The sequence below is a fragment of the Haliotis rubra genome, unplaced genomic scaffold, assembly GCF_003918875.1.
Source record: "Haliotis rubra isolate DU_JTF1 unplaced genomic scaffold, ASM391887v1 Scf2, whole genome shotgun sequence".
NCBI classification, from domain to species: domain Eukaryota; kingdom Metazoa; phylum Mollusca; class Gastropoda; order Lepetellida; family Haliotidae; genus Haliotis; species Haliotis rubra.
In genome coordinates this window covers 4,595,821-4,620,567 of record NW_025766002.1, presented here as the reverse complement: position 1 = coordinate 4,620,567, position 24,747 = coordinate 4,595,821, and the positions used below count along the sequence as shown (strand labels likewise).

At 39.6% G+C, this 24,747-nt stretch overlaps 1 protein-coding gene across 1 annotated transcript; it reads left to right on the top strand.

The window, feature by feature from the left end:
• The first annotated feature begins 1,476 nt into the window (after nt 1–1,476).
• On the top strand, nt 1,477–20,867 carry LOC124275275. Its single transcript, XM_046710756.1, has 13 exons — nt 1,477–1,562; nt 4,003–4,097; nt 7,571–7,709; nt 10,732–10,883; nt 11,641–11,768; nt 12,251–12,404; nt 12,967–13,055; nt 13,688–13,895; nt 14,230–14,375; nt 15,924–16,080; nt 16,465–16,543; nt 18,763–18,835; nt 19,918–20,867. Exons 1-13 carry the CDS (start codon nt 1,477–1,479, stop codon nt 20,338–20,340), a joined length of 1,929 nt encoding a protein of 642 aa, XP_046566712.1. The 3' UTR covers nt 20,341–20,867.
• Nucleotides 20,868–24,747: the final 3,880 nt, after the last annotated feature.

Below are 24,747 nucleotides of genomic sequence, written 5' to 3'. Positions count from 1 at the left end.
GAAGCCAATTTCCGATGTCCTCGGCGTGATATAGCTGCAGTCTTGCCTGAAGCGACATCAAGTCTAAACTCACCAAAATTCCAGGTTACTGCAGAACGGTCAAGTACTGAATGTACCACACATATTCATTCTGTTGGTATCCAACACATAAAACACACTCATTTTAAACATTCGAAAAGTAAGAATTTCAAGTAAGATTCTTACGTGCATGATTCAAAAGACGTCAAAGAAGATGTTTTCAGATGACAACACTTCATCTATATCTGATCAGAGCAGATTAACTCTCCATGACAAATTACTTATAGTTATATAACAAAACTCGGGTTCTCTTTACTTCTTTTGGACAGTATAGATAGGAAACAGAAAAGAGTGAGTGAGTGAGTTAAGTTTTACGCCGCTTTTAGCAATATTCCAGCAATATCACGGCGGGGGACACCAGAAATGGGCTTCACACATTGTACCCATGTGGGGACTCGAACCCCGGTCTTAGGCGTGACGAGCGAACGCTTTAACCACTGGGCTACCCAACCGCCCCCTAAACAGAAAAGAGGAAACCAGGACCTGTATAATGAATCATGTTCCGAGAACCAAACGCTTTCGACGAACGCACTTAATACTTAGAATGACGCAAAGTTCCTCATGCATTTTTCATGATCATAAAGGAAGCTGCGTTTGTTACATGTGAAACTATTAAAGGAAACGTTTAGATCGCTTTGCGGAATATGTAAATTTCGACCTATATTTAACTGACATATACATGATTTATTTAGAACGTGTATTCATGCACCTGTTCAACCTAAATGTTTCCTGGGTAGCTACACTTGTTTATGCAGAGAGGTAGTCGCATACCATACTGACTGCCAAGCATGGAGAAATCTTTCTGAAAGAAAGACACTTCAAACACCGATCATTTGCATTGGTAGCACGTAATGTCTCAATAACATATTATTGGGATTGCTACACCCGTAATGCAAACTGCAAAAGAAACGTTTACGATGCATTATTAATAGGTTTCCTTTACCAACGAGAACGTTTGCATATTTAGTCAGTGTATGAGAGGAAAACGGCGTCGTCTCCGAGAGCTCAAAGGTTTTCAAATGATACAACACAATCCTTTAACAATGAATCCCGAACCAACGAGATCAGTGTCTCAATGTCTTTTATGAATCTATGACAAGCAGAAGGTGCGAGTTTTTGGCACGTTATGAGAACACATGCAACACATGCTTTTATATACATGATTAATATCTTTTTAATATGTACACGCATCATTAATCAAGTATATTGTGTAGAAGGTGCACTATCATGCTGCCAAGTACGAATAATGTCTACATATATCTGTGTTTACAAATATCGTCGTTATACCTTCACACATACCCGAAAAGAATACGCCTATAATATGGTGTTTATAGTCGTATGTAATGTTTGTACACAGAGGAAATATCCCTTTAAATATGCCATACAAGAAAGGCCATGATGGCCACTCTACCTGAAGACGTTGAAACTACAATCGTGTACGTACAATCAGTGACTATGGACAGGACAGAAAGTGCTATGTTCATGTAAGTATGGATATTTATGTTACTTCTTTCATATGTTCCCTAAAAGAAACTTTGAGAATGACTGCAGGAATTTTTTCGGGACCAATTTCTCATATAAAATAGCAATAATTCTCATTGCAACGGGTTGCACAATTTGCCGTTTACTTTAAACTTACAGATACGTTCACGTCATCTTACCTACGCCTACAAGTACCGCTGTTGGATTCAATAGTTCTTCAGTAGAAGCCACCAGTGGCAATAGTTACAAGTACTCTCTATGAACAATTTTGCTTTATCTCGCTTTTGACGATAATTTGTTTGCAGATACCAGTGATGTGGTACGTGTACGTTAAGCCCGCTTAGAACAGAATTGCAGCTTATTCTCTACCACAAAAAGTAAGGATCACAGTTTTATTTCATATGGCCATATCTTGAAAGAGATCGGGCTTCTTGACTACATTTGAGAAGTATATCACGGCATGTCGATTTGATTAGGGAGAAAAAAGGTACACAAGTTACAGCAGATGAACACTTAACCCGAAGTGAAAAGCCAGTAAAATAAATATTACACAGAAGAGTGTCCTGAGTAGCGTATCCTGTCACGGCTGGGAGGGGGAGGGGAGAGTTGGGTTTTACGCCGCTTTTAGCAATATTCCAGCAATATCACGGCGGGGGACACCAGAAATAGGCTTCACATATTGTACCCATGTGGGGAATCGAACCCGAACCTTCGGCGTGACGAGCGGACGTTTTAACCACTGGCCTACCCCACCGCCCGGCCACGGCAGAGAGACGTAAGTCAGCTTAGCGCAGAGGCTTAGACACCTGACAGACTCCTCCGCTAGTGTCCCCCACCCCACTCGCAGGCTGCCCCTGTCAAATAATTTATAACGGAAAAACCAAATAATCTTTCACACGTGATACTTGTTTGTCAATAAAATGGAGCAGTGAACTACCGGCGGAAGTTAAAAACGAAGATGTGCATATTCATGAGTGTCCATGACTATATTTCCTTGAAATCACGTGTTTCGTTTCACAATACTGATAAGACTCGGCAACCAAATGAAATATTTCTTATTTTATTTCAGTGTTGATGTGAACATGGCTTTCCAGGCTGTAGGTGACACTCTGGTAATTATGTTTGTTTGCTTATGCTTGCATGAACAAAGGTAAATTTAACTGTGGTCAGAGAATATAATTAACAAATTACGTAAATTAATTACGTTTCAAGGAATATTTGAGGAAAACAAGAGACTACAACCTAACATTTTGTCAATGCTAAAGTTTTGTAATAAATACTAGGATTGAAAAATCAACCAGTCTTGTCGCTAAATCTTAGATTTGATATACAATATGCTTTAGAAATAAAAAATAATTTAGATATGAATTTAACAAAATAAATCGTTTGGTCCTTCGATATATAAACAAGATACAATCATATAAATATGCAGACCTTTTAAGAAGGTTCACCATCACAATGAGATATTTGGGACAATGATCACTTCTGCCTTTGTTTATTGTTATGTTTTGTTTCTTAACCTTTCTCCTTGGTCTATCGTTAATAGTCACAGTGAGAGCCATTGTCGTCTTAGCTTATTGCTGATGAGAACGTTGTAATGTCAACTTTCCTATATTTGATTGTCAAAGGTATTATTGATAATTACGTGTAAGGTCTTTAAAACGGTAACTGAGTACCTGGTCGTGCAATACTTTCTGTTATCTCACACGCGCAACAGTTTCGAAAGATTTAATCTCCAATATTTGTTCATGACGTCAGCGCAAATGTAAATAATTGTTTTATATTTAAGATATATTTTAGCCTACAATCAACTGTCACACCCCGGTAGATTGTAGAAGCATTCTGTTAGAGTGGCATTCCCTTGTAGTGAATTGATCTTAGGTGCATCAATGATCTCTGTATTTCAAATATATACTACCCACACTTTGCTAAGGATCACAAAATTCCCAACTTTACTTAAACATAGAATTTGAAATTGTATCCATTTAAAACTGGATAAATAATATTATAGTAACCCCTCTTTAGGCAAACAGCCACCTTAATCTAACCTTATGCACTTGATACATGAGAAGCCATAAAAATGTTTTTTCATGGCACCAATCAACCATTTTGCAAATCATGGAACGAGTCATTTACAAGTACACAACACCTGTCAATAGCAGGTATGGGATCCTCAAGATGAAATGACATACTGAAACCTAGGATCCCTACTTACAATAAGCTTAGATATTTCAACCAATTTAGACCCCACATCCTAGTTTTCTGTTGAATCAATGATTTGATCCTTAGCAAAGTGAACAGTGTATATTCTATATCTTAAGACATAACACAAATTGTAATGGCAGCTAAACAATGTCCTCAACATCCTTAGAGTAGGATGTGATGAAGTCGTTCAATAGCATCCCGACTCAATTTCTTCATGATTCTGTGAATGTTTTTAAGGTTCGAGGAGGCTGCTGACATGTCTCCCACTGCATGCTCTCTGGTCGTGTGGGCCATCGTATTGCTGTCATGCCACCTCTCCACATGTACAGCCGGTAAGTATGTACATGTAGATGGAATAGTTAGATTAACAACTAGTCTCTGAAATGAACGAGGTGGTGGGGTAGCCTAGTGGTTAAAGCGTTTGCTTGTCACGCCGAACACCCGGGTTCCATTCCCCACATTGTGTGAAGAGCATTTCTGGGGTCCCCAGCTGTGAAATTGCTGGAATATTGCTAAAAGCGGCGTAAAACTATACTCACTCACTCTGAAATGAACACATTTTACAGAAAAAATGTTCATAGTAAAACAAATAGAAATATAATGAAAAGGAGCCCTGAGACGTTCTTCAAGCTGTGGAAATCTAGACTTGCCACATTTTCAAAACTTGCGTGGGCTTTCTTGGATATATTTGTTTCAGGGTCTGTATGACAGACTAATGGAATAGTCCAGTGGTGACTTTTGTCTTTTTTTTCATTTGTTTATTGATTAACACCGCGCTCAGCAATATTACAGCTATATGGCGGGGATCTGTAAATGATCGAGTCGGAACCAGACAATCCAATGATCAACAGCATTAGCACCCATCTATGCAATCGTTATACTATGGAATGTGTCAACCAGGTCAGTGAGCCTGAAGAAACCTTTCCCATTAGTCGTCTCTTACGACCGGCAGAGATTGCTGTTCTAACCCGGATCTTCACGGGTTACCTGGTAGCGTGTTGGATCGGAAGGACACAGATTCCGGGTACAATGAAGTTGTACAATGAAGTTGTTTTCTGGTGTTTCCTGCTGTGTTATTGCTAAAATACTAAAAGTGTCTTTAAACTACACTCATTCGATATAAGTGCATAGTGTGTCCTCAGTATGTATATTGCGAGAAAGTCTAGGTTTCTGATGTTTCTGAGACATTTTAACATTTGTGTCACAACATATTGTATCAATAATTGTTGATATTACTGAATTGTGAATTCAAAAAAAAATAAAAATAAAAAAATAAAGTAAAAGAATAGGCTAAATGATCATCCTTGCGCTGTTGCTAGGCACCGGTTTGCGTGCACGTATGAACGCATACATACATACACTTCTACATAATGTTCTTGAATATATACACATGCATGTATTTCAACACCTACAGGTACTTGAACTCAAATACACATGCACTTGAACACATACACCCATGTGCGTCAACAGTTACACATACATGCGTCCTTGAGCACACAATGTACGTGAACAGAAACACACATGTGCATAAAAATGCACACATGTGTGTGTTTGAACATACTCGTGTTCTTGACCACACGCATACGCATGTGCTTAAACACAATTTTTTGTACTTTATCACTTACATGTGCCTGAAAACATACACACCTGTCCTTGTACATATCCACACACATGTATTGATCACATACACACTTGTCCTTGTACATATCCACACACATGTATTGATCACATACACATTTGTCCTTGTACATATCCACACACGTGTATTGATCACATACACGCTTGTGCTTGTACATATCCACACACATGTATTGGTCACATACACGATTGTACTTGTACATATCCACACACATGTATTAAACACATACACACTTGTGCATGTACATATCCACACACATGTATTGATCACATGTATGCTTGTGCTTGTACATATCCACACACATGTATTGGTCACATACACGATTGTGCTTGTACATATCCACACACATGTATTAAACACATACACACTTGTGCATGTACATATCCACACACATGTATTGAACACATACACACTTGTGCTTGTACATATCCACACACATGTATTGAACACACACGCTTGTACTTGTACGTATCCACACACATGTATTGAACACACACGCTTGTGCTTGTACGTATCCACACACATGTATTGAACACACACACGCTTGTGCTTGTACATATCCACACACATGTATTGAACAAATATACGCTTGTACTTAAACACATTCACTCACGTGTGCTTGAAAACATTCACAAATATACATGGACACATACACACATGTGCGCTTAAGATATTCATTCACACGTGCATGAACAAATACACACTTGTACTTGAATGCATTCACACACATGTGCTTGAAAACATACACGCGTGTACTGAACAGAATCACACACGTGTGCTTGAACACATACATACATGTGCTCTGAAGATATTCATATTCACACACACGTGCATTAAGAAATACACACTTGTACCGCACACATTCACACACGTTCCTAAACAAATGCACGCATGTACTTGAATAAAAGCAACAAAACACACCTATGTGCTTGAACAAATACACATTTGTACTTGAACACATTCACACACATGTGTTTGAACAAATACATACTTGTACTGAACACATACACACATGAGCTTAAGAAGCACACTTACACTTGAACACAAACACACTTATGTGCTTGAACACATTCACGTATCCATGTACGAGCGAAGTAGCTATTTCCTTACGGCTTTAAAGGTAAAAACACTGACTGTTCATAAAACTTGAACACATACACACATGTGCTTGAACACATACACACTTCTACTTGAACACATTCACACACAGGTATTGATTACATACACACTTGTACTTCAACACATTCACACAAAGGTATTGATTACATACACGCTTGTACTTGAACACATTCACACACAGGTATTGATTACATACACGCTTGTACTTGAACACATTCACACAAAGGTATTGATTACATACACGCTTGTACTTGAACACATTCACACAAAGGTATTGATTACATACACGCTTGTACTTGAACACATTCACACAAAGGTATTGATTACATACACACTTGTACTTCAACACATTCACACACAGGTATTGATTACATACACGCTTGTACTTGAACACATTCACACACAAGTATTGATTACATACACGCTTGTACTTCAACACATTCACACAGGTATTGATTACATACACGCTTGTTCTTCAACACATTCACACAAAGGTATTGATTACATACACGCTTGTACTTCAACACATTCACACACATGTATTGATTACATACACGCTTGTTCTTCAACACATTCACACAAAGGTGTTGAATACATACATAGGTATACTTCAACACATTCATACAGGAGTGCTTGAAAACCATATACACATGTACCTGAGCATATTCACACATCTGCTGCAACAAATACACACGTGTGCTTGAACACATTCCCACTTACGTGCTTGAACACATTCGCGTATCCATGTATACAGAACGAACCAAGTAGCTATTTCCTTATCGCTTTAAAGGTTTAAAAAAACACTTTTGACTGGTCATAAAATTACAAAGAGGGGAAACCCCACCCGGATCTCATTATAGGTGGTCTTTCTCGGTGACTTGGTTGGTTTCATTTCATCGATTCGATTTTTTAAAGACAGAAGTTGACGTATTGCTGAAAATGGCATAAAACAACAAACAAACAACAAATCTAATACATGTGTAATATATACTGTTATATGTCAATGGCTCTCAACCTACTTTCAACATCATGTTCACAATACTACAGCACGACGTCTCTACGTGACCAACTTGACCTTCGTCGTGAACAACTGGCAGACCCTGACAGCACGTTGGGATCTCGGAGGAGACCAGGACCCGGAAGGGATAAACGTCTCCGTCATCTGGGCAGCAGCAGGAGCGAGCGGGTAGGCAAAGGCTTGATATTTCAATCACTCATACAATGTCGTAATAGTTTCCGTTTGTGTTGATTTGGAAATATCGTATGTTTCCCGAGAAGGTAAAGAGAGTGTCAACTCAGGTGTTATTTTACAGAATTGCGAAATTCCACTATATGTTGGTATAACCCATCAAAGCAGTAAACGTTCGTAATTGTGAACCATTAGTAACATTCGTATTGCAGTTACGAAGTCGTGTCTTTGTAGAATAAACTCTCATAAGGGGCTTTCTATAGAATACTCTGATAACTCTGATGGAATTTACAATTTCTTTGGAACATGGCAAAGTTATTCTTCAAAAAGTCCGTTATTTCTGAGATGTCGTTTGTCTTCAATGTTTAACAACATTTTGAACAACCCACTTTTGACAGTAGCGCGGCATCACCAAAGCTTCATTTCAATGTGTATATAATATTGATGTTTGGCCAGGATGTTTTTCCTTTTGACAATGTTATGACTCGAATCGAACCTGCAGCCTTAATATGATGTTGAGATTTTAAGTGTAGGATAAAACACGACTCCGAGGTTTTGGTTGAGATTGTAAAACCTCAGGGGAAGGAAATCCCGAGGGCGCGTTAGCAACTGGTTGAGATTGTAAAACCTCAGGGGGAGGAAATCCCTGACACTGAGGTTTTACAATCTCAACCAAAACCGAGGAGGAGTGTTTTATCTAACTTATAAACCGTCTAAGACAACACTTAATTTCAATTTGTGCATGTACTGAGTAGAACAACATTGATGGAACAGCCTGCAAATGATGGAACAGCCGGTGTCAACTGGGATGCGACTGGCAGCCAACACCTTGCCTCGCACGCGCAATGCTCGTGCTCTGCACGCGCTACCCGTGTCCTGCACGTGCGCTGCCCGCAGTACCTGGCGTGTGAGAAACACATGGTTCATACTGACAAACAATTTCATTCCTCACAGCGATCCTTCGTAGCGTAGTGGATAAAACCGCCAAGCTAGAGAGCGATGGGTTGTGGGGTCGAAACCAGTTATCGCCAAAGAATATTGGAAGTTTTCAATAATAAGAAAATTTTACGATCAGTCATCAGGGTATGAGGTTTTACAACGACCATTGTAAAACTTCGTACCTCGTATGAGGTATTACAACGGTCATTGTAAAACCTCCTGCGAGGTATTACAATGATCATTGTAAAACCTCCACCGAGGTTATTCCATAATGCGAAGCAACTGCAAGAACAATAGACAACATTGGCCATAGGTTATAAGATGTGAATAAAACATGCAACCTTACATATGATGGTTAGATTTAGTGACGTGAATCGAATCTGCAACCTTACATATGATGTTTACACTTAGTGGCGTGAATCGAATCTGCAACCTTGCATATGATGTTTAGATTTAGTGGCGTGAATCGAATCTGCAACCTTACATATGATGTTTAGATTTAGTGGCGTGAATCGAATCTGCAACCTTGCATATTATGTTGAGATTTAGTGGCGTGAATCGAATCTGCAACCTTGCATAGGATGTTAAGATTTAGTGACGTGAATCGAATCTGCAACCTTACATATGATGTTTAGATTTAGTGACGTGAATCGAATCTGCAACCTTGCATATGATGTTTAGATTTAGTGGCGTGAATCGAATCTGCAACCTTACATATGATGTTTAGATTTAGTGGCGTGAATCGAATCTGCAACCTTGCATATGATGTTGAGATTTAGTGACGTGAATACAATCTAAAAACTCGCATATGATGTTTAGATTTAGTGAGGTGAATCGAATCTGCAACCTTGCATATGATGTTTAGATTTAGTGACGTGAATCGAATCTGCAACCTTACATATGATGTTTAGTTTTGTGACCTAATGTCATGCCACTAAGCAACAGACAATGAAAGGGTGTTCAATCTTACATGTGATGAATTCTGTTGTCTGAATGCTGCACATGGTCTTCTTGCTCTTCACTCTCATCGAACTGGTTTTATACCGTCACTACAGTCATATTCCATTATGCTATCCAGATGATTTAATTATTTTTTTCTGTCTTTCTAGTAATTCTTGCATGCAGACGGTTTAGGAGAAAGTTGAAATATTCCTCCTCGGTTTTGGTCAAAAAGTTTGTTAGCTACTTATCTAGTAGGTTCATCACAGTGGTAACAGTCTAAGACCTGTGTTAGTTCTGTCTCAACTCTTACACCAAGATTACACTCAGTGATAACTGAAATGCTGTTCAAAGCTGGACACTACAGCTTGTTCAGCTTGACCTGAGCTACTCTGCATATGCATGACCCGGGAGGTCAAATGGCACAAACAACAGGTCGATTTAACTTCATTAAATAGGGGAGCAGAGAATGTTATTAACGTTGGGTTCGTGCGAAACATGCATACATGGATTCGTTACAGAACTTGTCTCGGAAAACAACACTTCTGAAAAAACAATCATGTCATGTTTTAATTGAATTGTTTATACAGTCATATGATGTCTAGTTTAGTTTACTAACTTTACAACATACAGACGTCAGGTACTTTCACAATCCGATTCACTCTCGCTGTCAGTTTCTACACCCAGTTCAATTATCACTTTTCTATTTCATGTCCAACTGTAATATTTCTGTCCAAGTAGTCGACTAAAAGCCCGAATCGGAAACATAAAACCATCTGTACATTCTTTTTAAAAGAAAGTTAGGACATTGCTGACGATTTCTCGACACTGAGATCTCAAAAGGCGACTTTGTCTCGGCTGTTCGGACGTGTTGACAATCAACTGACAAAGGTGCACCCCTTCACAATAATAGACCCAACCAGTAGTGACACCGTCACGCAATGCATTACTATTCACTTGATCAGGTCAAGCTGAACAGGCTGTACGGGGAACTTATGATCACTTTAGTCATAGCTCTGGACGCCTACGCTATTTCAGATTGCATTACATCTTCTTTAAGAGTTCGTAAGCTTTCTATGACCATTCTGTGCGTGCTCTGTGAGGGGTGTGTGCAATTATGTTATATTATTTGACATTGCAGTTGGTACAATTGCTCAGAGAGTACACATCGTTCCTGCTTTCTTGATGAAGAAGACTACAATGGTTCGCCAAAGTATATATTCAACATCACAGTGAGCACAGAAGATGGAGAGTTTGTGCACATAAACGCGTCGATGAATTCAAGCGATTATGGTAGGATATTCTATCCTCCAGTTTTATTGGAATATGTTATTACTTTGGTAGAATTCAGGTAATAACATGCCTGTCGCGATAGGTGACAGAATTGATCGTTGTAACTTGGTGGATACATGTCATCGTTACCAAAAGAGTGCATTGTTGCTCAGAATATCAATCACTGGATTGTTTAGTTTGGACTCAAATATTTTCAAACTACCGTCACATAGCTTGACGCGGCATTAAGCAAAAACCTCACTAGAGGGAATGCAAAGCTGATGCAGGGTTTAGAGTGAGTGAGTGAGTTAAAATTAAATATTTCAGCCATATCCGCAGGGTTTAGACATCAACACTCTGGAGTAACCAATGAGCACGGGTATAGTGCTGACCCATTAAGAACAGGCCGGATATGGGCGTCTAACCTACGATCATCAGATCCTGTTTGGAATTAAGCACACAGAACTTTGCTGGGCCCAAGGCTACCGTGCAGAATATTTTATTGAATAAATTTTGGAAATTTTGGAATAGAATATTTTATTGTAAAATATTGGTTCCTTTAATCGCTGTTTAAAGATTGAAATCAATAATCCCGTTTACAGAGCTCCATGCCTATAATTAACAATATTTAGCTTTAGCCGTAGTAATAGTAAATAATCCTTGTGTCTGTCATGTTTCAGTGTGACACCATACACCATACTCCGTTTGTTTGTTTAAATACGGTAATGCAGTTCTACTGGATACAGCGTTTGTTTATGGTATCTCTGTCATGTTTCAGTGAAACCGGCACCTCTCAAATCTCTGGACGTTGGCAAAGTCACCAGTCGTTGTGTGGAGTTGTTGTGGCAGAATGAGTCAGAGTATCGACCTGTCACGTTCACTGTCACACACAGTGACTCTACCTCTGTACGTTTCCCAGATGCTCACCTACTTAAATCATGATTTAGGAAATCAACTAATTTCAGAACGCCTAATACAAATGTGAGAGAGTAATAAACGAGATTAATTCTGCTCGAAAGATTTGGTTTTGCGTAAAGATTTTGCGTTGTGCGGTGTTTGTAATGGTCAAGTTGTATTAATACACGTGTTGTTTAAAATAGTTAAAACGTCATAACTAAGATGACGTCACAATAGTCTGCAAATCAGTGTGATGCAATTCCTCCCCAGGAGATCTCACCACAGCGATACCTTCTGTACCAAGGAAGTTTTGCATGATGAAATGTAATAATGATATTAAACAATATATTGGAAACTATATGGTCCCAATTGTTTACAATACAGCGTCATCATCGCTGTGTGTAGTTGTGGATAGCTGGTACAGTTCGTCTAAGGAAAAATGTCTTCAAGAAATGTACTAACACATTTTGAATGATTTTTATCGCTCACAGACAAATACCAGTGTGACATCCGATCGTAACATGACGATCTGCGGACTGACTCCGAGTACGGGATACAACTTCAGCGTCTCGGCGATGTCCGCCACCGCTCGGCACGGGTACCGGAGTGAGGCGAAAACAGCTTCCTCCTTCACCAAAGAAGAAAGTAAATTTATAACATATGTTTTTAACGATAACACATAATTTCTTGTGTTTCTCCACCCGATGTTAAGCTTGAGTGGGATAGGGCTGACGAATTATAACTTTTATTGACAGAGCCACACAAGGGATAAATGGGCTAATCCCTGGTTCACCGTAAATTGATTCGTAGTTTGTCGTTGGTTGGTTGTTTTTTGTTTGACGCCGCACTCAGCAATATTCCAGCTATATGGCGGCTGTCTGTAAATAATCGAGTCTGGACCAGACAATCCAGTGATCAATATCATGAGTATCAATCTGCGCAAGTGGCATACGATGACGTGTGTCAACCAAGTCAGCGAGTCTGACCACCCGATCCTGTTTGTCGCCCTATACGACAAGCATGGGATGCTGAAGGTCAAATCTAACCCGGACCTTCACTTGCCTTAGTTTCTCAGTACCATTGGTGGTGAGTTTCGCTATAGTGATAAACGTCTAATGCCTGTATCACTACGGATATTTCTTTACACGTTTACACGCCAAATGTTATGGAGCTACAGTACAGTCAGATTCAACTCCTATTTTCACAGAGCCAGGAGCTGCTCCTAACATGCCTGCTGGAAGTTTCACTACACACACGTGCTCCAATAATAAGAGGGATGTTACCGTATATCTTCGGGTAAAGTTTGGCTAGTATTTTATAACTTCCTTCAATAGCAAGAGGGATGTTACCGTATATCTTCGGGTAAAGTTTGGCTAGTATTTTATAACTTCCCTCAATAGCAAGAGGGATGTTACCGTATATCTTCGGGTAAAGTTTGGCTGGTATTTTATAACTTCCCTCAATAGCAAGAGGGATGTTACCGTATATCTTCGGGTAAAGTTTGGCTGGTATTTTATAACTTCCCTCAATAGCAAGAGGGATGTTACCGTATATCTTCGGGTAGTGTCCTGCTAGTTTTTTTTATGTATTATACTCATGATAATAATGGTTGTCACCCCCTCCCCACCTCAACCCCACACCCCACACCCCCTCTCCAATTCAAAAAAATGAAGGGGGCGACAACCATTATTGGCATGAGTATATTTAGCTTCCCCCAATAGGCAGATTAGGCGTGCGAGTGAAATTTGATGAAAATGAGCTGGTTTGTGTACGTTTGCAAAACAGAATATTTTGTAGTAAATGTCTAGGACTCAGACAGGAGGTGTGCGTGTGCGTGTGCGTGTGCGTGTACTCGAAGGAGATGATTTTGTCCATGCTGTGTGTGTTATGATACTCATTGCAAAGTCCGCATGTGTTCACTTCTTCAGCCACCAGATCGTTCGAATCACAATGGTGACCTAAGGAGGTATCTCGCCACGTCTACTCATCTGCTCAATAAAAGCATATCCTACCCAGCCCAGACACTACTGCTTGAGGACCTAAATTGCAACGATGACAACAATGTCTCTGTTTATGTCGCCAATGATGCCGGAGTCTCTCCACCCTTCTCTCTCCGTATTCCTAAACTCGGCTACGGTATGTACAACTACAACTGCAATATCTAACATTGACATTTATGGTGTATTTGAGTCCTGCTTCAACCATGGATTTTGGGTAGAAAAGGATGAAGATATTATAAATAGCCAAATGCATTTTATCAATGGTATTTCAGAATTAACATAATTTATTATACAATCATAACAAACAGCCATTGAAGATTATAGAAAGGGTCTTAATTTATCTCAGCTAACGTGCAATGTTAACGTTCACACGAGTCTTTGATTTTGTATACCTACAGTGTATTTGTCTAATATACGTGCATACTGCATAACTCATAATTCATTATGTCAAATATGTGTTCCATATACAGTCGTACCACCGTCAAATGTACTGGTTGCTTTTGACAACACGTCTGTGAATGTGTCCTGGGAATCAGCATCACAGCCAGGGAAGAAGAATTGGACCGTATTTTGGAATATACTCTGTGTCAGGAATCCTGAAGATCATGCTTGTCAGGTATTTGGAGGACAACTTCTTTATTGTGTCTGGAATCCCAATAATTAGGCTTTTGGGAGAAGATGAAGTAGATCGTATTTTGTAATATGTTCTATGTCTGGAATCCTGAAGATCAGGATTGTCAGGTATCTGAAGCACATATTAGTTAAGGTGTCCTGGATTCCTGAAGATTAGGCTTGTCAGGTACCTGAAGCACATTTTAGTTAAGGTGTCCTGGATTCCTGAAGATTAGGCTTGTCAGGTATCTGAAGCACATTTTAGTTAAGGTGAGTCCTGGATTCCTGAAGATTAGGCTTGTCAGGTATCTGAAGCACATATTAGTTAAGGTGTCCTGGATTCCTGAAGATTAGGCTTGTCAGGTATCTGAAGCACATTTTAGTTAAGGTGTGTCCTGGATTCCTGAAGATTAGGCTTGTCAGGTACCTGAAGCACATTTTAGTTAAGGTGTCCTGGATTCCTGAAGATTAGGCTTGTCAGGTATCTGAAGCACATTTTAGTTAAGGTGTGTCCTGGATTCCTGAAGATTAGGCTTGTCAGGTATCTGAAGCACATATTAGTTACGGTGTCCTGGATTCCTGAAGATTAGGCTTGTCAGGTACCTGAAGCACATTTTAGTTAAGGTGTCCTGGATTCCTGAAGATTAGGCTTGTCAGGTATCTGAAGCACATTTTAGTCAAGGTGTCCTGGAATCCTGAAGATCAGGCTTGTCAGGTATCTGAAGCGCATTGTAGTCAAGGTGTCCTGGAATCCTGAAGATCAGGCTTGTCAGGTATCTGTAGCACATTTTAGTCAAGGTGTCCTGAAATCCTGAAGATTAAGCTTGTCAGGTATCTGAAGCGCATTGTAGTCAAGGTGTCCTGGAATCCTGAAGATCACGCTTGTCAGGTATCTGTAGCACATTTAGTCAAGGTGTCCTGGAATCCTGAAGATTAAGCTTGTCAGGTATCTGAAGCGCATTTTAGTTAAGGTGTCCTGGATTCCTGAAGATCAAGCTTGTCAGGTATCTGAAGCAGATATTAGTTACGGTGTCCTGGACGTCTGAAGATCAGGCTTGTCAGGTGTCCGAAGCACATATTAGTTAAGGTGTGTCCTGGATTCCTGAAGATTAGGCTTGTCAGGTAACTGAAGCCCATAATAGTTAAGGTGTCCTGGACGTCTGAAGATCAGGCTTGTCAGGTATCTGAAACGCATCTTTTTTTTTATTGCCTATGGAATAATGCTGATTCGGTCTGTGGGGTTTGTCCATTACATCTTGATTATTGTGCCTTGAATCTAAAATGATGTTCAACTAAAATATGATCACTGGGAAGGATAGGGCGGGACAGGTATGTGTGTTTTCACGCTATGTCCTGATTTCACCATACCCCTTTAACTGCTGCATTAACTCTCTGATGGCCTAGGGGTAGACTAGTTGTTAAAGCGTTGGCTCGTCACGCCGAAGACCCGGGTTCGATTCCCCACAGGGGCACAATGTGTGAAGCCCATTCCTGGGGTCCCTCGACGATATATTGCTGGAATGTAAAACCATACTCACCCACTCTGTTCTAGAACCACATGGACTGGATCAACCTCGAAACCAACGAATCCTTTGTAAGGTTCCCTTTCGAAATGCCTCCGGAAATGACTCAATTTGGCGTCGCCATGACAACAGACAGAGGGAGCAGCGGGATGGTTCTCAGTAGTTGTGTATACAATGTATCCAAGTGTAAGTGTAAATCCAACATGAACAACTATTGACGTGATACAGATTGATAAAAAATCATTTTCATTTTTCATTATATTCATTTTTCATATTTTCTGCAAGAGTTGGAATTTGGGGGTTTTTGCTTTCAACTGTCAACTCTATTAATTGATCAAGGAATGCCGCCCACGGTTTTGACATCATAATTAAGATCAGAGTTGTGTCCCCTTTACATGTTAGGATGCGCTTTTCCTGGGTTCAATTTTTTTCCTCCAGTGTCTTCACAACATGCCTTTACTTCCCGCACAGTACATAAAACGTCACTGACCAGAAGCTATCGCGATGTGATGTATGTGATGTATGTCAATATTATCAAACTATATGTGGTAATGTGTTTATTGACTACAGCACCTGCACCCTTCTGTCTGTCTTACCTATCAACACCTGAACTCATCTCTGTCTTCCTTCCCTACACCTGCACCCTTCTGTCTGTCTTCCCTATCAACACCTGAACTCATCTCTGTCTTCCTTCCCTACACCTGCACCCTTCTGTCTGTCTTACCTATCAACACCTGCACCCATCTGTCTGTCTTCCTTACCAGCACCTGCACCCTTCTCTCTGTCTTCCCTATCAACACCTGAACCCATCTTTCTGTCTTCCTTCCCTACACCTGCACCCTTCTGTCTGTCTTCCTATCAACACCTGAACTCATCTCTGTCTTCCTTACAAGCATCTGCACCCATCTCTCTGTCTTACCTATCAACACCTGCACCCATCTGTCTGTCTTCCTTACCAGCACCTGCACCCTTCTCTGTGTCTTCCCTATCAACACCTGAACCCATCTTTTCTGTCTTCCTTCCCTACACCTGCACCCCTTCTGTCTGTCTTACCTATCAACACCTGAACTCATCTCTGTCTTCCTTCCCTACACCTGCACCCTTCTGTCTGTCTTCCCTATCAACACCTGAACTCATCTCTGTCTTCCTTCCCTACACCTGCACCCTTCTGTCTGTCTTACCTATCAACACCTGAACCCATCTTTTCTCTGTCTTCCTTCCCTACACCTGCACCCTTCTGTCTGTCTTCCCTATCAACACCTGAACTCATCTCTGTCTTCCTTACAAGTATCTGCACCCATCTCTCTGTCTTACCCTATCAACACCTGCACCCATCTGTCTGTCTTCCTTACCAGCACCTGCACCCCTTCTCTCTGTCTTCCCTATCAACACCTGAACCCATCTTTCTGTCTTCCTTCCCTACACCTGCACCCTTCTGTCTGTCTTCCCCTATCAACACCTGAACTCATCTCTGTCTTCCTTACAAGTATCTGCACCCATCTCTCTGTCTTACCTATCAACACCTGCACCCATCTGTCTGTCTTCCTTACCAGCACCTGCACCCTTCTCTCTGTCTTCCCTATCAACACCTGAACCCATCTTTCTGTCTTCCTTCCCTACACCTGCACCCTTCTGTCTGTCTTACCTATCAACACCTGAACTCATCTCTGTCTTCCTTCCCTACACCTGCACCCTTCTGTCTGTCTTACCTATCAACACCTGAACCCATCTTTCTGTCTTCCTTCCCTACACCTGCACCCTTCTGTCTGTCTTCCCTATCAACACCTGAACTCATCTCTGTCTTCCTTACAAGTATCTGCACCCATCTCTCTGTCTTACCTATCAACACCTGCACCCATCTGTCTGTCTTCCTTACCAGCACCTGCACCCTTCTCTCTGTCTTCCCTATCAACACCTGAACCCATCTTTCTGTCTTCCTTCCCTACACCTGCACCCTTCTGTCTGTCTTACCTATCAACACCTGAACTCATCTCTGTCTTCCTTCCCTACACCTGCACCCTTCTGTCTGTCTTCCCTATCAACACCTGAACTCATCTCTGTCTTCCTTCCCTACACCTGCACCCTTCTGTCTGTCTTACCTATCAACACCTGAACCCATCTTTCTGTCTTCCTTCCCTACACCTGCACCCTTCTGTCTGTCTTCCCTATCAACACCTGAACTCATCTCTGTCTTCCTTACAAGTATCTGCACCCATCTCTCTGTCTTACCTATCAACACCTGCACCCATCTGTCTGTCTTCCTTACCAGCACCTGCACCCTTCTCTCTGTCTTCCCTATCAACACCTGAACCCATCTTTCTGTCTTCCTTCCCTACACCTGCACCCTTCTGTCTGTCTTCCCTATCAACACCTGAACTCATCTCTGTCTTCCTTACAAGTATCTGCACCCATCTCTCTGTCTTACCTATCAACACCTGCACCCATCTGTCTGTCTTCCTTACCAGCACCTGCACCCTTCTCTCTGTCTTCCCTATCAACACCTGAACCCATCTTTCTGTCTTCCTTCCCTACACCTCAACCCATCTGTATATTACCTCTACCGTAGTGTCATTATCTGTCGCTGTTGTATAAGAACATACATGACACAATGTGATGACCGCACCGAAAACCGTACATCAGCCCAGTTTGTTCTGATTTCAAAACTAAGCGCTTTTGTTGACAAACAAGTGAACAGTCGGGTCATGTGATATGGACACTGGCCTGTGGCAGTGATGTTATGCTAAAACATCAGTTCACTGGAGTTTGGGTCGTTTATAGACTTCTTGGATATGATATTACAGGAACTTATACCATGGGTGTGAATACTTGTGTTGACCTGTCGAATGTACTAAATGTTTTTTATTGCAGGTACACATATAAAAGGTGGAATCAGAATGAGGAAATTATTCTGCCACGTTTTTACGTGATCACCGGTGTACAGGTAATGAATATTTCACACACAGATGGCGGCTTTTTGCTCAGTTCTAAAATTACAATGTAACAACTTATTCCCTAGCTCTTCAAGTAGATAATGTGTGAGGCCGAATTACCCAATACAACATCATTAAGGAAGTAGCAACTTTAGTCAAGGACAATATAGGAGAGTGAGTTAGTGAGTAAACATCGGCAATAATTCGGCCATATAGTGACGAGAACAATTTAATTTTTATCTATATCAAAATCAATAAATTTAGAACGTAAAAAGCTGCCATCGAAGGACAGTAAAAATACCACAGTATCACAGATATGAATATAAAACTAGCATGTAAAACTAAAACCTTTTAACTAAAGAAGACAATACAATATAAAACACGGGCTATAGATCGCCAACAACTGAAGGTAGAGATCACCATACATAGACAGGAGAATTCAGTATCCTGGACATAAAGAATTGGGTAACTCGTGTTTTTAAATTCAAGTTGATAAAGACAATTTTCTTCAACGCAGCTTGGATCAATAGGGGGAGAATAATAACCTAAAAACGTAGACCACTATCACAAGAATGTACGTTACAAGTTTTAAACAGGTCTGGTTGATTTTGTGATTTTATGTCGGACACGGTAACTTTGCAAGGATTCTTGAATGTCAATCCTTCATTCAGGGTTTCACAGACCTGGACATGGCTGTGGTAATGCGATTGTGTCATTGTAACGGGGGTTTTCATTGGAAAATCGACGTGTTAATATAGATGACAAACCCAAATCAGTTTGGATGCTTTGATTATTTGGTAATTACATAAGGATAAACCAAATATTTCCAGCTGGAAATTATTGGTTTATCCGTATGTTGGTTAATCCCCAAAACTCATGCTGATCCGGGTTGTTGGGTAGTGCATGTACTTTCTGGGCGGTGGGGTAGCCTAGTGGCTAAAGCGTCGGCTCGTCACGCCGAAGACCCGGGATCAATTCCCCACATAGATACAATGTGTGAAACCCGTTTCTTGTTTTCCCAGCCCAGCTGGAATATTGAAAAAATGGCGTAAAATCATACTCACTCACGTACTTACTGTGTTTACTTGTACAGGAAGCATCAGCATCCGCCGGCAGGAATACAGTTGGCACAGCACGGTGCACCTTTGGCACCGAGGAACCGAGGTCATCCCATTTTCTATCTATTTTGGATTCCTGTCTTAATTCGAAATCCCAGAATGCCAGAGAAAACCGCCATGTCCTTCTCTCAGCTGAATCACTGCATGTTGGCTATGCAATGGTTGCTATGAAGGATGACTCCATGCCCGGAAACCCTGTTCCATTGCTACAGGATCAGCAGCTGCCGGATGTGGGTGTCTGGGATGACTCGTCAGGATCCAGTGATGAAGACGTTAACCCCTACGTCACGGCGGGCATGGAGGATGACAGAGACATGGTGGAGAATGAGGAAGGAGAAATAGGGTATGGGGATAAAGAGGAGGAGAAGGAAATGGGAGAAGAAGGTATAGAAGAGTAGAAGATAAGCAAATGTAATTGAGGAGATGGGGGAGAACAATACGGAGGATGTGAGGAGACAATAGAAACGAGGAGACAAAAACATAATGGGATGAAGAAGTTGAATAGCTTATGATGGAGGAGGAGAGGACGAAAGGGAAGATGGTGAGGAGAGAACTGAAACGAGGAGAAGGATGCTGGGTCGAATTGGGGGAGGGGAATAAGAACAGTACAAATGACGTGACAAAGAGGAAATAGGACCTGGGGGTAGGGAATTGAGGACCATGTGGAAAACATTACAAAAATCAAATTTGAGATCCTTTAAGGGAGACGGATCCTGTGCTTATTTGGCTGTCAGATCTATACGTCTTCTTAAGTGCTCGAACCGAAACTGAAACACTGTTTATTCGTATATTCATCTTGGTTGTTCTAAAAATACTATTGAAATACTAATTGATTTCATCAGATGTCGTGAGTACACCTCCTGACGTGAAGACGTTTCGCAAAAATTTATATGTATCCTTATTAAAATTTATATTTAAGTGGCAATTGAGTTTAATCAATCTTTAAGTTGCCATCTGATGTATCAACACAGTACTTAGACCCAATAAGACCATAAGATCATATGTAACACATTGTTGTTCCTTATGTAGATTGTTCGGTCAAAGGGAGGCTACTCTATGTTGAACTTTCGCCAAAACAAATATTTGTTGCTTGCTTGATGTTTTCATCACCTTCCCTAGCAGAGAATACTGTCATTTCATCAAAATATCTGACTATGATGAATACATTTTTATGCATGGTAAATATAATCTTTTGGTACAGCAAGATGTATGTATTTATGGTGGTTCAACTTCAAGTAATGTGCTTTAACCCAATTTCTGGTCCAGTTCACCCTTAAACTATACTGACACCATGACTTTGATAGTTACATTGCCATACTTTTTTTCACTTTTTCACTTTCCTAATTGACATTTTTTTAAATTTTTTAATTTTTTTTATTCCATTTCAAGTCTCACATAAAATACATATGGCAAAGAGGACAACAACCAAATATATATGTACATAGCTTCAGTGATGTTTTGCAAGGTTCTATATGACATAAAAGACAGTAAAGAAAACATGTACACACACGCGCACACATACATATATACATATACATACATATGCACATACATACACGCATGTATACATATATATATAAATATAACATCATGAGATTACAACAATTATATAGATACATAATATGTCATTAAAGTTTCTGTGGAGGGAATATGAAATTGGAGGGGTAAGGTTGAATAGTATGGTTGTAGTGAGTAGGGTCTGGAGGTCTCAGCTGATATTATAAGTAGAATTTAATGTTTAGCACACAGTAAGGTATCTAAATGTTTCCATTTCCTTACAAAGGGATCTAAGCTATTGTTTTTCCTAGCTATATATTTTTCAGTTGTATATATATCTTTTAATAACTTAAGAAATCCCTCAAGGGAAAGTGTTTGATGTTTTATACTTGAAACATAAATGAATCTTTTGGCAAGAAGTATAATATGGTTTAGTATTTTATTGTTTGAGAACATTCCAAATATGATAGTGAATTTTGTAAATGTGACATCACACTGGAGGTGGGCATTTAGAAATTGTTCTACTTTTCGCCAAAAGTTTTTAACTAAATCACAGTAAAAAAATACATGCAATATGTCTTCTGAGGTATTTTTATAAAAAGTACAAGTATCATTATCAACTAGCTTCATCTTCAATAGTTCTTTCTTTGTATAGATTATTCTGTAAATAAATCTGTACTGAAAATCTAACAGCTTACAATCATTTGTGCATTTCCTGTAATATCTGAATACATTACTCCACATTATATCCTGCTGAAAGACAGTTTTCCAATACTCTAGTACTTTAGGGGTATTGTTGTTCTTAATCAATTTATCATAGAATATTCTTGAACCTTTAATATTTGAGATCATATCTAGGTAAACTCTATTAATGTTTAATTGATTTAAGCAGAGAGTTCTGTTTCCTACAAGTTGTCTCCAGTTCATTGGAATGTTATTTAACAAATGATGATAGTCTAGGAAGGTCCCGCTTATTTTGTACCTCTGTTTTACATCTTCAAAACTGAGAAATCCATTTTCATTACAAATATCGCTGACATAATGTATACCGCACTTAAACCAGTTTCTTATCATGTATGAAGATTTAAAGAAATGGTTTAACCAGAGTGGCTGAGCTAAGATTTGGTCTAAGTCATCGCTGTCAAAGGTGTGTTTTTTATAAAATATTCTCCATGCAGATAAAACATCTCTCCAATAGGGATTATCTTTGCCAGATAAGCAATCAACAGCATTAGAACCTAGAAAGTACAGTTGACTTAAGGGAAAAATGCTATTAAAATTTGAAGTTTTCTTTAAGTGACATTTCAGTGAAGATAATTTCGAAGCGTTAATGAAACATTCAATGTCAATCATTCTGAGGCCTCCATCTTCGTAAGTTCTACTGATATTAGACCTTTTAATCTTATCATTTTATTATTCCATATGAATCTATAGATTATTTTATTGAGTTCATCGATGAATGTTTTTGGCGGGTTAGGAAGTGCTGAGAAAATATGTACTAGAGTAGAAATTGCTAGAGTTTTGATAACAGTGATTTTCCCGATTAGAGTCAGGTTTCTTCTTCGCCAACTAGCAAGTAATCTATTAATATGTTCTAGGCGTTTTCTGGTGTTAATTACCCAAAGGTCTTTAAGAGAAGCGTTAAGTGTTATTCCTAAGATTTCAAAGTCTCCACTGTGCCAGTCAAGATAGGAGTCATTGGCTAAAGTTATATTACTACCTGTCATTGAGCCTATCCAGATAGCTTTTGTCTTGTTTATGTTCATTTTGAGTCCAGACATTTGATAGAATTTATTCAGTGTTTCAATTGCAACACTGAGACTTGTTTCAGATCCATCTAGAAATAGCTGTGTATCGTCCGCATATTGTCCGAGTTTCTGTTCTGTATCATTAAGTGTTATACCCTTTATATTAGGATTCGACCTTATCATAATACCTAATATTTCAACGGCAAGGATAAATAAATACGGTGAGACTGGATCTCCCTGTCTACACCCTCGTTCCTGGTGGAAAAAGGAAGAGATGTGCCCGTTTTGTATCACAGCTGCTGTATTATTACCGGTTAGAATTTGAATCCATTTGATAATATTGGGCCCAAACCCGAACGCTTTCATTACCTGTATTATAAATGTTTTGGAGATAGTGTCAAAGGCTTTTTCAAAATCTATTAGTAATAATAGGCCGGGTTTATTTAACCTTCTTGTTTCAAAGACAATATCATATAGAAGTCTTATATTTTCACTCATACATCTCCCTGGTATAAAACCTGTTTGATTTTCATGTACAATTGTATCTAATATTGATTTAAACCTGTTTGCAATACATGTGCTTATTATTTTGTAAAGGGAATTTAGTAATGAAATAGGTCGCCAGTTCTTTAGGAATTTTCTGTCTCTATTTGGTTTAGGTAAACAAGTAATAATTCCCCTGTTCTCCTAATTGACATTGTCTTAATCATTGCTTAGTTATCCCGTGCAGTAAAAGAGGGCATATGTGGACTTCATGATATGGACAAACCAGGACATAGTTAAACTGCAACACTGTGAAAAGATGTACAGAGTTGCATGTTGAAGGATGTTGCTGTATATAACACACCAGGACACAGTTACAATGAAATACTGTGAAAAGATGTACACAGAGTTGCATGTTATATAACACACCAGGACATAGTTACAATGCAATACTATGAAAAGATGTACAGGGTTGCATGTTATATAACACACCAGGACATAGTTACATTGCAATACTGTGAAAAGATGTACAGAATTGCATGTTGAAGGATGTTACTGTATATAACACACCAGGACATAGTTACAATGCAACACTGTGAAAAGATGTACAGGGTTGCATGTTGAATGATGTTGCTGTATATAACACACCAGGACATAGTTAACCTGCAAAACTGTGAAAAGATGTACAGAGTTGCATGTTGAAGGATGTTACTGTATATAACACACCAGGACACAGTTACAATGCAATACTATGAAAAGATTTACACAGAGTTGCATGTTATATAACACACCAGGACATAGTTACAATGCAATACTATGAAAAGATGTACAGGGTTGCATGTTATATAACACACCAGGACATAGTTACAATGCAATACTATGAAAAGATGTACAGGGTTGCATGTTATATAACACACCAGGACATAGTTACAATGCAATACTGTGGAAAGATGTACAGAGTTGCATGTTGAAGGATGTTGCTGTATATAACACACCAGGACACAGTTACAATGCAATACCGTGAAAAGATGCACAGGGTTGCATGTTGAGGGATGTTACTGTATATAACACACCAGG